The sequence below is a fragment of the Macrobrachium rosenbergii genome, chromosome 51, assembly GCF_040412425.1.
Source record: "Macrobrachium rosenbergii isolate ZJJX-2024 chromosome 51, ASM4041242v1, whole genome shotgun sequence".
NCBI lineage: Eukaryota > Metazoa > Arthropoda > Malacostraca > Decapoda > Palaemonidae > Macrobrachium > Macrobrachium rosenbergii.
Window position 1 is genome coordinate 13,539,368 of NC_089791.1, and position 16,508 is coordinate 13,555,875.

Genomic DNA, 16,508 nt, shown 5'->3' on the forward strand with positions numbered 1-16,508 from the left:
TACGTGGGTGCAGATAAATTGTACAGTTTTAATGAAACTGCTAAAAACAAGGTTTTTATTCTGATGTGAAATACTTAGTTGATTACATGTGCCTTCTGTCTTCCCTAAGAGTTGCATTTCGTGAAGCATACAGTCAACCAAACTATATAGTTCCTGAAACTTGAACCCTGAATGTGGTGCATAAACAGCGTTTAACCTTCCCAGATCTCATTCAAGTTTCTAGTTCAGTTTAATTTTGGAGAGGTTAATCATGTTTCCATAGTGGAGGAAAGATAAAACTCCAGCAATTTACTCATACTCTATTCCCTCTCCTTAGGAACATTCAAACACAGTAAATTTTTTTATTTTTTATCAAGCTGAAGTGTAAATGAATTACCATACAAAACAATGGCACTTATAATTACAGTACTTTTACTTTAGCTGAATTTATTACAAGAGATTCAGAACATGTTCCACAAAATCCATTTTATTCAACAGGTAATAATATTTCAGTTACGGTTAAAACTGAATACAACCACAGTTTAGAATTACAAAATATCAAGAGCTAATATTATACAAAACTTACCATTAATTTTTTGTGCTAACTTAATTCACAATAGAAAAATCCCACCACCTGGATGTAACATTACACATTATCATAATCCACAGGATCTGTTCACACTACTACTCTCTGGGTCCGCAAAGGCTGAGGTAGTCTCATACGATTCACTAGGTCTGGGAATGTATCCAAGGAGAACTGTGATCCCTTCATAGCCTTTCCAACCTCTTGGACTAATTCAGCTACATCAGGACAAACATCATGTCCAACCACTTTCACTTCTTCAATGTGACCATGGTAAGCCTAAAAAAGAGGAGCCATGAAGATTAATGCAAGATTTTCAGAGGAGCCAGAATGGTTAGAATACAGTAAAATAAGCATACCCAAAAGCAATGCAAGTTACATATAACTGAGACAAGTACCATAAAAGCTTTTCCAGTACATTCTGAATTACAGTTGTAATTTCCATAAATGTCTCATTCTATTTCACAATTTGTACACCACAAAGTTAACCAAAATGTTCTCGAAATAATGAAGGTTTGATGCTCTCCCAGGGAAGTAGTCAGGAGTGGAAATGAAAATGGTCAAAATCCATTGCTGTTGGCCAAATGCAATGTTGTTTGGAGGAGCTTTTAGTCTGTTGGCTTGCTCCATTGTCTATTCTCATACACTAATGAGTCCCACACAGACGAGGACGAAGTATATTGCTGTAGGCAGAATGGAAAGACTAGGATCCAAATGCCCAGTAACAGGTAGAGGGACATTTCGAAGCAGCATATCTACACTTGCATGAACAAGTATGAGGGAACTCTAGGTCAAAGAACCTCCTTGAGGGGGGACTGGAGGGGGGACTGATTTGAAAAGAGAGATTCAGATAATGGGATCAAGGTGTGCACACACTTTCAATTTCCACTCCACCATTTGCTGAGGAAGTATCTTTTAAATTGTCTTATATATGGAATATATAATATATAAAGTATATTCATGTACAGTTATCCGTAAAAAGCAAAGGAGAAACTGTACAACAAAGGAAGAATATAATAGGTCTTAATTTGTCCCAGTAGTTTTCCCTCCATCTTCAGGAACTGTACTGACTAAAAGTCACAGTTCAAGAAAAAAATCTATATATACCACATTTACATGTGTAACTAGATTAGGTATACATTAACATTTTAGCTAGGAGATATGTATTTTGTATGAAATAAGAACAAATATAGTAGAGAGTTTGCAGTTTTTGTAGGATAACACAATACACTATCGTAGATTACATAGTTCATCAAATATTGAGTGTGACAATCTATTGCGGTGAAATAAGTAATTAAATAGGTAACTGGAATTTTATCCAACTGAATAGATTTACTAGGTAACTGTGTAATTACCCAAGTTATATATATCTGTAGTAATTTTTCATTACATTTTAGAGAGAGTGGGTCTGGTCTGAATAAACCTGGTACAGTATAAAGTTATTATTTTCACTGCTGGTATATTGAATGCAGGCTGTTTCTATTATTTCTGAATAAAGCCTTATTTTGACCATAACTTCTATTTTCAAACTTTTCTAAAAGTGGTTATTAAATGACAATATTTCTTTAATACTATCCATTTTAGCAATACCATACTTATAGGTTTCCCTATCCATTTTTCAACAGCTTTTGCAGAATGTCCAGTATAAGGTTCATCACACCCATGAGGAATCTTCAGTGATCCACTACCCTCTTGTTAATTTTTATACTTTCAAGTTGTGCTTATCAAACTGTTTCCTGCAATATCCATTATAATGAAAATGCAACAGTTAAATTCAATCAATGTGTAACATGATCAAAGGGTGTGGCACATATGGCAAACATAACATACTACAGACAGTCCCCAGTTTGCGACTTGGGTCCGCTCCTAAGACTTTCCCTACAAATTCATATAATAACAAGGTTACAACGCTAGAGGTTTTCAAATATATTGCATGGGACGAAATTATTTTCCTAGTTTGCTCTGCACACATGTCTCGGTTCATCACACCCGAATCTTGTACACTGCCCTCTTGTCATATACTTTCAAGTTCCGGATCAAATGTCAAAAGAATTGTGGCTGGCAAACATAACCATCGGTTTTGGCCCAAACGGCAGAATATTAAAATTTGGAGGTTTTTATGAAAACTCAATAAAAATGCAGTTTTTACATCAATTTCAATACACCCAAAGCATTAAAAGTAAGGTTTTCTTAGGATTTTTTTACGATTTTCAACGATTTTTCGGTTTACAACGATTTTCGGCTTACGACGCAGCGGAAAAACGGAACCCGTTGTAAACCAGGGACTGCCTATACTAATAAAAGTTGGGAGTATCACTGGGGAGTAAAAATTTTTTGGCAAGTGGGAAACATTCTTCTAAATTGTAAAGCAAAATTATGCCACAATCCAATCCATATCTCTAAATCATGTAAAGTAAAAATATGCTCGAGACCCAATCCATATTTATAACCTATCTGCTTATCAAAAAATCCAAGGCTGACTAGATGAAGAGCTCTTGAAAATATTTATCTTACTCCTGACTGGTATGTTTTATATTGCACATCAGCCAAAAAAAAAGGTACCTTGGGGCAACATTTCTAAGGTGAAAAATCATGGACAGCTAAGAAATATTCTCTTTGAGGTGAACAAATATGGATACATTAAAGATATGCTTAAAGATCAATTAAGGTCTTGAAAATTGATCAAGGCAACATGCAGCGGTTTTGAAAATAAATTTTCCACAAAGGAAATTAACTAACACTTAAAATGCAGTAGAAGAGCTTGTGAAAACATATCTTACTCCTCTGACTGTTTTATTTGTTTTGTATTGGATATAAAAAAAAAAGTGACCTAGGGGCAACATTATTTTGTTAGGTGAAAAAATCATGGACAGCTAAGATATTCATTCTTGAGCTGAACAAATATGGACACATTACCAATTAAATAAGGGTAAAATCTCAGACAAGATATGTTTAAAGATGAATTAAGGTTTGAAACTTGATCAAAGAAACATGCAATCAGAAATAAAGAACATACAACAGAAAAGGTTAGCTTAATAACCAGACAGTTGCCTAAAATACGTGATCTAGTAAGCCAAGTGTAATATTGGTTCTAATTACACTTCTATTGAAAAGTATCGCCTACACGTGCATTGCACAGCACACTATAGTTAATACTGAGCTACTGTTTCTTTGCAGTATCCCTTCAACCTCTATTCCCACTTATCTTTCACTCATAATTTTAAGAATAAAAATTATCTAAGCTTAGCTCTATGCAAGTCAGGAAGTGGTGTAGTGATTTGAGTAACCTACTTTACTAAATATGATCATAAAACAATCATGTCTTAAGCAAATGATGTAAACTACTCTGCAGAAGGGACACTTAAGAACCTGGACCAAATTGCCTTACAACAATATGTGTACAAGATACACCCTATATACCCTGTAGTCACAGTGTAGTGTATCAAGAATGAACCACTTTTTCACACAGTGGAAAAGAAACACTTAAAAGCCAATACTGCATCCAAACACACAAACAGAATACCCCAACTTACTACACAATGTTCAAAAAATAAAAACAAAAATTGTCCAATTTGCAGGAAGTTACTCAAAAACTTTCTATGGATGATGTCAACCTCAGAAGTTTGGTAAAGCCTAACTTGTAGCTATTATTTTACATACAATGCACTGTTCATAGCTTATGTACTGTATAAGCAAAATATAAGGCATAACACCACAATAAAGCTTTTATTCAGCTTATGATTTATATTTTTTCATACAAGACCATTACCATTCTGTACTCATCACCCTGAGAGGAAAAGTCATGGTAAATGCCAATGTATACCAGTGCTACATTCCTGCAGTACAAGGGAACCTGTCTTGTCCATTATGTCATAAAATTTTATGTCAAACTGTTAATTGCTCTTTTGAGTAGGGGGGGTTTGAGCTAAATTCCAACTGAAATATTTCATGCTGTAAATCAAATACGATTATGAAGTTGGTTAACTTGAAGTCAGTGTTCCAACTTTTTTGTCAAAGCATGGAATGCTATTTAACATAATATTTCAAGGGAGATGCAATGTTCTGTTCTTCAAGGAGTAATTGTAATTTATCCCAAGAAGAATTATTTTGAATTATTACCAACTCCAACAGAGGTGAAGCATTTTACCCGTGTCTGTAAATTAATATCGTCTCAAAATGAAATTGACACACTCACTGAAACTATAGGGAGCCAGGGTAAGCAAGAAACCACTGATGAGTTGCATACACTATAGTGCCTCTAGATTGGGCTATTGCAATAAAAATAAACTTTAATATCTTCAACATTCATTTCCCCTTCATATCAGCATAATGTGAAAGTGTTAGCCCCAATCATCAAACACTATCATATCAACCTTACCTAATTCAAATGTAGTCCAACAATAAATGTTCCTTTAAATTTTACCTTTGTTTCCCTGAAGTAAATCAATGTGTCTGTAAGCTTCAATGATGATGCATTTCAGTTTTAAATCTACTCACGTTTTATTCATTCGGAAATGTCTCTGTGCAACACCATATACATCCTCTGGCCTAAGCTCACGTTAATATCTATGCCTCCATATTTCCTGTATAATTACGCTAAGCAAGAAATTCTCCTAATCAGTGGGCTGTAACTCTTTGTAATCAGTCACCTACAATACCACTATCTTCATCAAACTCTGCCTTAAATTTAATTTAATGTAAAGTGTACTGGAGTTAGCATTTAATTTACAGTTCATTAAGTCTATCCATCAACTAACTTAACTACAATGAATTCGGGCAATACCAGAAAATTTCCTAGGCTTGTTTGTCTGCAAAAATTTGAAAAGAAAAAATGCAAATTATTTACCTGTATTGAAACATTTACAGTTGTATCATGGGCAATACATTCAGGGAGTGTAACTGGGCGTGTTATGGTAAACCTTGGTGTCTTTTCATGTAACCAGGATTTTGAAGACAGTTCTTCTTGCAATCCCTGGAGACCTGAAAGTGAATAAATTAGATACAGTGTGCTGTCCTTGAATATTCCACTCACTAAAAATTTTTTTACTGGAACAAATAGGTTTATTTTGCTTCCATTTTCATTTGTGTTTTGTTCAATAGCAGACAAACTGCACAAACACAAAGTAGTACTGTAAATCAAATTAACTGTGAATAGGTAGCTTTCTTTTAAAATATGTACAGTAGTATGCAGTACCAATTAACAAATGACAATTTAACAAACTGTCATTTAACAAACTGTTTTAAAAATTTATGAGATAACAAATAAAACCATGTTGGAGAGAGAGAATACCAAACCTCATACATTCTGCCTAAATTTGGGAAGACTGTTAATTAGCAAAAGTTTGAAGGCGTGAACTTGTGTTCATTAATCCTCTGAAGTGGGTCACAACTTCTGTACTACAAAGGTTACTGAAGAACCTATATTGCACAAATCATCCTTTCCAGAGATTGGGAAGTGTTAGTAACACAACCTGTCTTTTGTTCATGTAGAGATAATATATAAATATTGAATTCAGGCCAAGCACTGGTACAGACAAGATCATTCAACACTGACCAAGCACTGGTACAAATGAGGTCATTCAGCACTGAAATGGAAATTGACAGTCAAAAGGTTTGAAAGGTGTAACAGTAGGAAAACCTAGTTGCACTATGAAACAATTGTTAGGAATGGGTGAAAAGTTAAGATGGAAGAAAGAGAATATGAATGGAGGTGCAGTATAGGAATGAAAGGGGTTGCAGCCAGAGGCTGAATTGAATTGAATACTTGAATTGAATACTGTATAAAATTTAGGCCAAGCACTGGGACCTATGAGGTCATTCAGTGCTGAAACTGAAATTGACAGTAAAAGTTTTGAAAGGTGTAACAGGAGGAAAACCTCAGTTGCACTATGAATCAATTGTTGGGAGAGGGTGGAAAGTAAGATGGAAGAGAATATGAAAGGAAGTACAGTAAAAGGAATGAATGGGTTGCAGCTAGGGGTCGAAAGCACGTTGCAAAGAACCTTAAGTAATGCCTACAGTGCACCACATGAGGTGCACTAACCCCCTACAAGGAGCTAGGGGACAAATGAACACTATAAAGGACCTCAAGTAATGCCTGCAACCGCATGAGGTGCACTGATGGCAGGTACCACCTCCCTCCGGGGGGTTTGTTCATTCATATGGTCATGAGGATTATCTAGGATCCTTTTCTGATATTTTATAACAAAAAATCTGCAAGGCCTATATCCCAGACTGGTTATCACATCACCAACCCACACTACATCTTAACAGTCTACCTGTTTCACCAGTCTAAAGACACTATTCACTATCACCAGTTAACACAAAATACTGTAATCTAGAAGTCTTCACCTATTCTTCATAGCATTTATGGCAACTTTTCTTAGCCAACAATAGACTTGACCCACTAAAGTTAAAGTCTACAATGTCCATGCTCCTAAAATGATCATTCGCCTTTAACTCACGGTTCTTAGATAAACTTGTGGTTATCACAAATGCACCTCCAGATACCTTCAGGACAGATCCTGTGGTAGCAGCTTGTCTGGTAATGTTTAAATGTGCAAACTTTTTCTTCATATACATCCATCTCATCCTGGATTTTCCACTTTCTGGCTTCAGCCTCTTAAGATTAACCAACATTAGCTTAAATTTCTTTCCCACTAACAGGCACTTCAGGTTTCCTTCAGCAGCTATCTCAGGAGGGCAACTCTCATAGACAGGGCAGCCATGGATACCCATAGTAAACCAGCCATACTTCCTTGTTCCCCGGGTTCTCTCCATGTCTTAAGATCAAAGCCCTTCGCATTTAAATCATTCCATGCCTCAGTCAAAGCTCTCATAATACATACTGTACTCAACTCTCAACCTTCAATGGTGATGTTTAATGAAAACCCTACACCTCCCTGAAAAAGCCTATAGCACAGAAAAAAAAAATAGCATAAACTGCAAGAACAAATTTTTATGGCAAATTTTTATATACCGTAATTAAAAATTATCCAGTTTCTATGACAAACTTTGAATTTCTTAATGCAATTAAGTAATCTGTAGTAATGAAATGTTATAAGAAAAATTATTCAATAAACCAGTAATAACCTAACCCTGTCAATTAACCTGCACTCAAAATCATAATTGTGCTAACTAAACTTTGTCATTAAAGTACTGCTCTCTCACTACCTCTGAATAAAGTAAACAAATTTCTAACTATGGTGCCTTCAAGAGATGTGAAAATAATCAGGGGTTAAATGGCCAACACACATCATGTATGTCTGGTCATGTGTGTATCTCTTAAGTCATTAAACCAACTTACCTACCAAGAGGCATCATTGGTTGCACTATATTCCTTAAACCAACTTACCTACCAAGAGGCATAATTGGTTACACTATATTCCAACATTTAAAACTTACCTGGGAACCAATCCTCACTTGGATTGATTAGTGCATAACCATTGGACCTTTGGTACAGCTGCTCAGGGGTTAATGATGCACTACCATTTGCAGAGTGAAGATAAGAACGGCCAATGCTTGTAAGAAGTTGGTCCACTGTAAGGTCAGTTTTCAGTTCACTAAGATTAATTACTGGGGCTGGAACACTAGCAGTTGCTTTGCTGTCTATAGTCTGTAAACAGAAGAAAATTTTAATTTTAATACAATCTGTATTGCACTGTACATATTTAGTTCAGACAATAGTTTCCAGTTTCCAAAAATTTACTTGGGCACCTTCATGTATTGCTTGCTTTTATAAGCACAGTGTTTGAAACCACAAGATTTTCAGTAGAGCCACCAAACTGGTCTTTACTAGATGAGTATTGTTACTACATACACTAAAGTCTTGCCTTATTTTTAATTACCAATCATTTCTGTATTGGAAGTTTTCAAGCACTGCTTTGAAAATGTTTACTACCAGTCAACCCTAGCACACAAACCCTGATTTAAACACCCTTCAGTAGCACCTGGGCCCCTAAAAACTTTTAATATAAATTCAGGTTACAGTGTCACTACAATAATTCAAAATGACTTAAGAACATATGGTCCAAATTTTTTCCTTCATGCTGCTCAGACAAAACGGCTAATAACTTATTTTTCTTCTTTCCTTAATGGAAAACAAGAGTGATTAAGAACACAAAGGCAAACAAAAGTGGGTCAAAACATAGGAAATGAGTCGGCACAGGAAAAGACAACATGGCAATATGTCAATGTCACTGAGTAAGGTCATGTTCCTTCAATCAAATATCAACGTCACTGAGTAAGGTCATGTTCCTTCAATCAAATATCAACGTTAGATGCCAACAGTTCAGGTTCATGTAAACATTATTGTACACCAAGAACTAGAAGTAGGTCCAAGACTCTCCCTTGTTCTGTGTTGCAATAGGACTACAGTATATTTCAGCATAATACAGCAACAGGATTTTCAATGTTTTAACAGGCAACACCACCAAAAAAAAATACACGATTATATACTGTAAATGAATACTGAAATACAGTAAGTCTTTCTTTTGAAGTCTCTTTGCCCTCTTATATTATATAGCACAGTTTTCTTTACTTGTGGCATTTCACATAAATTTCCTTGCTCACTACAGAAGTAAAAACTACCTAAATCTAAAGGCAATATAAAGTATGTCAATGTTGGGATTTACTGACTGTACTGTATATATATATATATATATATATATATATATATATATATATATATATATATATATATATATATATATATATATATATATATATATATATATATATATATATATATATATATATTATATATTATATATATATTATATATATATATATATATATATATATATAATATATATATATATATACAGTATATATATATATATATATATATATATATATATATATATATATATATATGTAACTGGTTCGATCTATTGCTACAGACAAGAAGAATAAAGGTCTGGAGCAAATGGTGAAAAACAGCATGCAAGAATTCATAGCCTTTATCTTGTGCTGGAATAGGATTTACCTTATCTCCTTGCAGAGCTAATTTCAACTGCATTTTGTCTGCCTTTACCAGAAGGCTGCAGTGATGGTAAGCTGTTGTTCGACCCAACTTGGCTGCAGATCCAGACACCTGAAAAAAATGAAAGTGATGCATTGTTAAGACTATTTATCTGACATTCAGTTCCCTCAAGAAGCCTTAAAATACAATAAGTACAATGTACCTTCCATCTGAAAGCAACCCACCAAGTTGTAATATTTCATAGCTTGCTTAAAATATTCAATTCCATTAAAAAAAAAGTGCTATGTACTTATTCAACAGCAATAATTCCTACAGCACTGATGAAAAAGATCTCTACTTGTCTGAGGGAAAAGATTATACTGCAACATTTTTAATTACAAAGCCATGAAAGCATTAATCATATGAAAAATTATGAAAAAAATAAATAACTCCTTTCATTATTTACGGGTGTGTTAAAAATGACGGGAAAATTATCACTTACCGTGAGCCTGAAAGCCAGAACAGAGTATGTGTGTGTGCGTGTGTGATGTCTTTCGCTACATCAATAACTAAAATGCACAAACTTATTGAGAAAATCGTGGCTACAGAAACAAAGCAGAGATATTCTTCAAAACTTTTGCAGTTTAGAACTAAGAATCGTAGGCCTACAGTTTAACCATATCATCTATTGAAGTTTAAGATCATTTAATTACCAATCTGGAAATGAAATGTCAACGCAACCTTATTTAACAAATTAAAACAAAAATAAGACTCTATGACCAACCTAGAAACACAAAGTGTGTATTGAGACAAGGATTGGTTAGAAAAAAAAAGGAAAACAAAAACATTTACTCGTCATGGAGATATTGTTCAACAGAATTCGTAATCCAGGCAAGTCCATTATGGGAACAACAAACAGACAAATCATTGTTTACATAAAATATGTTCCAAATGAGAAACCAAATTCAAGATATTACTTACAAAAACGTTAACACAAGATTCCAGTTGTGACGTTTTGGCATAAAAAAAAAGGTTATACAGTATCAACAAAACAATTATCGGTTCAACAACATTTAAAAAGTAAGAAAAATGTAACATTCAATCTGAGTAATATGTCTTTGTTAAAGAATTATGAAATCGACGGATATTATTAGCAGAATTTACAATTAACCCTAAATAGGAAGTCTCAGGTCCTAGTGGCGCAGCAGTAAGATAATGCGTAATTTTCCAACATTTTGTTGCCGGTACAATAGACTCCGCCCACTACCCCACTCGGAGTTCTGACATCACACCACAGAGAAGGTAAGTGTTTTGCCTACAAACATTGGTTTTTTCATAATTTTTATGTATGTGTGTTTATCGCAGGGTCGCCGTATGGACCCTACACTTACTGTAATCTTATAAAAGTGCATCATGGTGAAGTTTTTTTAGTTTTTTTCAACTTAGGAATAGTTTTTCTGAGTTGAAAAAACTATGTAATACGGAATAAATTTCTGTTGTATATACTGTATATTTCTTTCTATTTCCTACCACTGCTCTAACTGGACCCCAAATTTCAATGTACTGGGCCATCTGGTGCACCCTCCCTTGATCTTCCAGCATGGCTAACAGCAGAGAGAAAGTTCATTTATATATATATATATATATATATATATATATATATATATATATATATATATATATATATATATATATTATATGTATATATATATATATATAAAGTGTGTTGACAATAATGTGAGAGAGCCATTCAATTTATAGTAAACTGTAATAAAAAATAGAAAAATATATACATATATATATAATTATATATGTATATATATATATATAACACAAAGGTCCTCTGAACATCTCTTTCTTACTAATAATATCCCTTTTATACTAAGAATTTATTCCAAGCATAATATCTGTAGTAACTTAATTATGACATTGCGGGCAATGTACCAATAATCGGTCATTTTCATTTGTTCCAGGCACACCGATATTTTTTTTTTTTTTCACTTCACTGCTGTGTCATCATTTTTCAAGATGATTATACCCTTTTGTTGCTGAAGATTTTTTTTTTCTTGTGTACATAATAACAGCCTTTTAAAAATAAGCATATTTTGTGTGTACCATCTTTTTTTTATATTTAATTATAAAAATTCAGCATCTTTATAATTTTTTCTGTAGTTTTTTAATTCATTAACAGTTTTTCTTTAAGCTCCATACTTTTAATACGAAATAAATTTCAGTTGTATATATTCTTTATTATTATTTCCTAACGCTGCTCCAACTGGACCCCAGATTTCAATGCACGGAACTATGATTGAAGAATTCCTACCTAGGTTCAAGAGAGAGAGAGAGAGAGAGAGAGAGAGAGAATTTATTTTTCAAAGGAATTAACGATTGGCACAAGGGGAAACAATGCAAGCGTTTCAATGGCGTTTAGCTTCAATCCACGGCGATCCTGGGCTTTCTATAAAAGCAAAGCAAAATTTACTTTCACCTGTCTCCCGAACAAACCCTACGCCAGCTCTTGCTTTAGACTACGAGGTACAGAGGGACCGGGTGGCATTTTCCCGAGATGTAACCTGAAAAAAGCGGGACGCCATATCTTAAAAACCATAGAATTTTCTTGAAATTAATCTCGATATGATTCCCCCACCCACATTGCGAAAATGCAAATCATCCTAACCAACCTAACTAAATCTAAGGGCATGGCCAAAAAACCGGGCTGGTACAATACTAGCGTACATCTCAGGAATTTGCGACCGGGCAACATCTCGGTTACAGCATTCACCATGACATGTGCTCGCCTCTCACGTGTATGAGCAATGATCATCTGACATCACAGTCAATCCGAGTGAGGTAACGGTCAAATTAGCCTAAACAATGTATATAATGTCCTACCATTCTTTTTATCGAGGGTTTGAGTACAATTCGTTAAGTTATGGAAACCTTCCTCATGCTAGCACGCGATTTTACCCTTGCGAGATTCTTGTACAATATAAGCCATACTATCCTAGCTTATTACTATATTTTCGTTAAACATGGCACAATGCTAAATCCGACTAGGTTACCGGATGAAGAAAAGGGGCAAAATAATGTTTCCGTTGCGCGAGAAATTTAAAATCCTTCAAAGTTTTTACACATCCTTTGCTTCAAAACCAAAATTAAATAGCAAACAAATCCCAACTTGTTCTAATTTTAATTACCATACATATCCTTCATGAAACCTATTACGGTAATATAGGCCAGACAAAAATTTTAACCCAACACGAATTTACCAATCTCTCTTAATTCCATTCCCCAAACAGGAAACGTATTTTCTCGTAAAACTCAATATATCAAGGGAAACTATTTTTGCATCTTCAGGCCACGCTGTTAAAATCCAAAGTCGACTATTTACGTAGTAACCTATAGTAGACACCCTCAGTCGCCTCTGCTACGATACTTCACATACAGTACCGCGTGAGTGAGTTCATTGGGGACGCTACTGGGTTCAGTGAACTCGTCGTTTGGTACTGCTTTCAAATCTTAATCTACCGTATAAGTAAGAAATTGTAATGCCTCGAAACCATTGCCCAATTACTCAAGGCAACAACAGCACCCAATGTACTTTACCTATCCCTCGTAAATATCGCCACCCGCTCATCATAACTACGCGTTGGCCTTGGATTTTGTTTAGCATCTGAAGGGAGAGCGGACGGGACAGGGAGACCGGTGGCTGATGAGGGCGGAGCGTGGGGAGCAAATGCCCGGACAAAGAAGCAAGAAATGCTGGTGGTCCCATGGCAACAAAGCTGGAAAGTTCCAACAGCAACAGACCAGTTCCCCGTGACGGCAAATTTAACCGATACACGAATATATGGCCAAACGATTCGAGTTCAAAGGTTCGAGAAACGAACACCAGAAAACGAGTTCAAAGGTTCGAGAAACGAACACCAGAAAACGCCATAGTCAGGGCCGTAAATCAAACAGATTTAAAGAACGCCCGAGAAAACTGCTAAAATGAGCGTCCTTACACCAGGGTCAAAGAGTACTATGTTTAGATGCTTACGTAACATAATTTTGTTTGCTTATGTCAGTTCGTGTGTGCCGGCAGCAATACTGTACCATGAAGCTATCGTCAACTCCGACTGCATTTTTAGCAGATTCATCCGGGTTCCTATTGAGTTTACGTACCCTAAGTTCTGGCAATTTAAATCTAGTTGGAGCTACTTTCAATTAAATTATCCCTAAAGCCACAGAAGGTGAAATCTGGGATGATTAAACCCACCACATTACATAACTAAGAATATCTTCCACGTCGGCCACTGGTTAAAAGGCAGTACTTTTCTCAAGTAAATTAAAATCTTTCATTCACTATTTATTAATGAGCATTATTACTATTTCTAGGAAATATGATCGTATTTAAGAAAACGTTTGAATTTATCAACAGAACAAAAGCCTTTCTTTGTAGCATAATCCTTGCCAATAAGTCACGGCAACTAATGAATGGGGGCCGCTACAGATTCTCCAGGGCAGATTTTAAATCCTCTTCTGCTAGCTGTCCACAACTGCATTTTTGTTCTAACAGGGAGGAGGGGGTTCTCTAGCTTTGGACTAAATAGTTTTCCATACATTGTTACGATAGTGCACAGAAACTTATTAGTCAATACACTTTTGCAGATGCGGAAATGCGATATCTATAATTAAAGCTAAAATTATCCTTCACCTAGGAATGTGTTGTTTCATAAAGAAATTTATCAAAATACGCCACACGAAAACTAACCACATAACATTCAGTAAATAACAATAAAGACCCATAGAAAATACAGGTATGTCACTAATTATGCTAATGCTGAATTCTTTTAAAATGAAAGGAACTTCAAATTCTCGGAAAATACACATGGCTTACTGAATAAGTTGCATTCGGGGAATAGTGCTCAACAACACTTTGAATCTTCCAGCGCTGGAAGATACAACACACTGCATACCCTAAGCCGGCACAACTAGTAACGAAAAATGAATCAACGACCATACCATGGGGCATGTACACACATTAAATACGGTACCTCACAGGAATGTACTGGCAACCACTCAGCATGACCTGGCAAAGTTATACAGTGAACGATGCCTATACAAACAGCGGCCCACGGAACCTCTCAAAATAACATAAACGACCCTTCTCCGTGCAAAATTACCGTACTTGGATACTGGCGTTAATTTTAGAGTCCGTTATATGAACTGAAAGAGCACGTGCTCAATGGTCTGATCAATCAGAGAAGAGGTGTTTACACAAGCTTCATAACAGCTAACTGTCAACTGGTATTTACACAACAGTTGATTCAGTATCCAATAAAATGAGAAATAAATATGTTCAAGGGGAATTACCTCAAATAACAAGTTATTCCTGATGAACATAAAAACCGGTCTCTAACTGCGTATAATCGCAGCGAACTGGATCTCACCATGAGATTACGTGCACCTCACGGGGTGCACTGTAGGCATTGCTAAAGGTTCTTTGCAGCGTCCCTTTGCCCCCTGGCTGCAACCCCTTTCATTCCTTTTACTGTATCTCCATTCATATCTTTCTTCCATCTTCCTATCCACCCTCTCTAACAATTATTTCGTAGTGCAACTGCAAGGTTTTCCTCCTGTTACGCCTTTCAGACCTACCTTCTCTCATTTTCCTTTCCAGCGTTTGGCCTAAACTTGATATTCCATTCCATTCCACCATGAGATTACTTTCGTCAGACTAAATCAAACTTATAATGGGAAAAGATTTTATAAAAATCTCAAATATTTCCTACATTATTCAAGATTACTCTCATATGATTGTATTCACTATTGGTAGAAAGTTCAAAATGACGTTTATTTTAGTAATAACAAAAGTAATTGGGTTTAGAAGAAATTTAAAAATTGCACTGAAGCTAAAACTCGGAGCCTAAAGTACTCGCGATTAAAAAATTGCTTCAGAATATTAATGTTTGGTTCTATTATAAAAATGTGCACAATATGCATTGTAAAGTTATATTTTTGCAAAAAAAATCCATTAACGTAAAATTCTAATTCAAAACAAAAACAAATCTTGACAATATATTCGTCTAATAGCAGCATTAATACCCTCTCTCCTGGAATTACGTCTACCGACACCATAATAAAGTCAAAACTAGGGCAAAATAATAAAATTCTTACAAGTAAAGGTCAATATTTAAATAACATGGCTGAATATAACAATGAAGTGAACAATGGTTAATGACAACTCTAAAAACTATTTCAGTTCTAATTTAAACCCGCAATTATCAACTTACAAATACTGACCTCAAAAACCATAATGAAATTTAAAAAATAAAAATCTTAGCACTTGCACTAAAACACCACCTACAACCTTGGGAAGACGCTGGATGCCCTTCTCGCTACTAGGCCCTAATAAACTACGGTGTAATAAACACTAACTTCCTTTTTGACCAAAGCTGTTTGAGAGCTTAACATAAAGGAGATACTCAATATGAACAAAGTGATGACCTAAAACGGTACATCATATCGATTCTCGTTTACCTATTACATGAAAGTACATGGTTTAGTCTCGTGTATGTGAAAAAGACGTGTATGAAAGATATCTTCATCTATGCCAAGAACGTAAATTTCGCTTACCTTGAACTGGTCTTCAACAACGATATCGTCTCTATCGTTGACAGCCGCCTGGATTCCAAAATCTTCTCCCAAGGCGCGGCAGATCACACCCAGATTCTCTTTCCGATTGTATCTGAAATAAAGAAAAACACGCGTTTCTATACATTATCAATCGTATGAAATTAATACATAATGGAAATAAATTTACTCATAATAAGAGTTAGAGGAATTTATTTCTGGTGATAGAAATTCATTTCTCGCTATAATGTGGTTCGGATTCCACAATAAGCTGTAGGTCCCGTTGCTAAGTAACTAATTGGTTCTTAGCCACGTAAAATACGTCTAATCCTTCGGGCCAGCCCTAGGAGAGCTGTTAATCAGCTC

The 16,508-nt window shown here is 35.2% G+C and overlaps 1 protein-coding gene across 1 annotated transcript in view; it reads right to left on the minus strand.

Moving 5' to 3' along the window:
* Positions 1-394: 394 nt before the first annotated feature.
* Lipt1 (Lipoyltransferase 1) overlaps positions 395-16,508 on the minus strand; it is a 22,843-nt gene continuing 6,729 nt past the window's right edge. Inside the window, exons 2-6 of the mRNA XM_067094805.1 lie at positions 16,146-16,257; positions 9,549-9,656; positions 7,967-8,177; positions 5,409-5,542; positions 395-841 (exon numbers count right to left, since the gene is read on the minus strand). Coding sequence (XP_066950906.1) covers positions 656-841; positions 5,409-5,542; positions 7,967-8,177; positions 9,549-9,656; positions 16,146-16,257 — 751 coding nt within the window. The 3' untranslated portion in view covers positions 395-655. The remainder of the gene's footprint in view (positions 842-5,408; positions 5,543-7,966; positions 8,178-9,548; positions 9,657-16,145; positions 16,258-16,508) is intronic.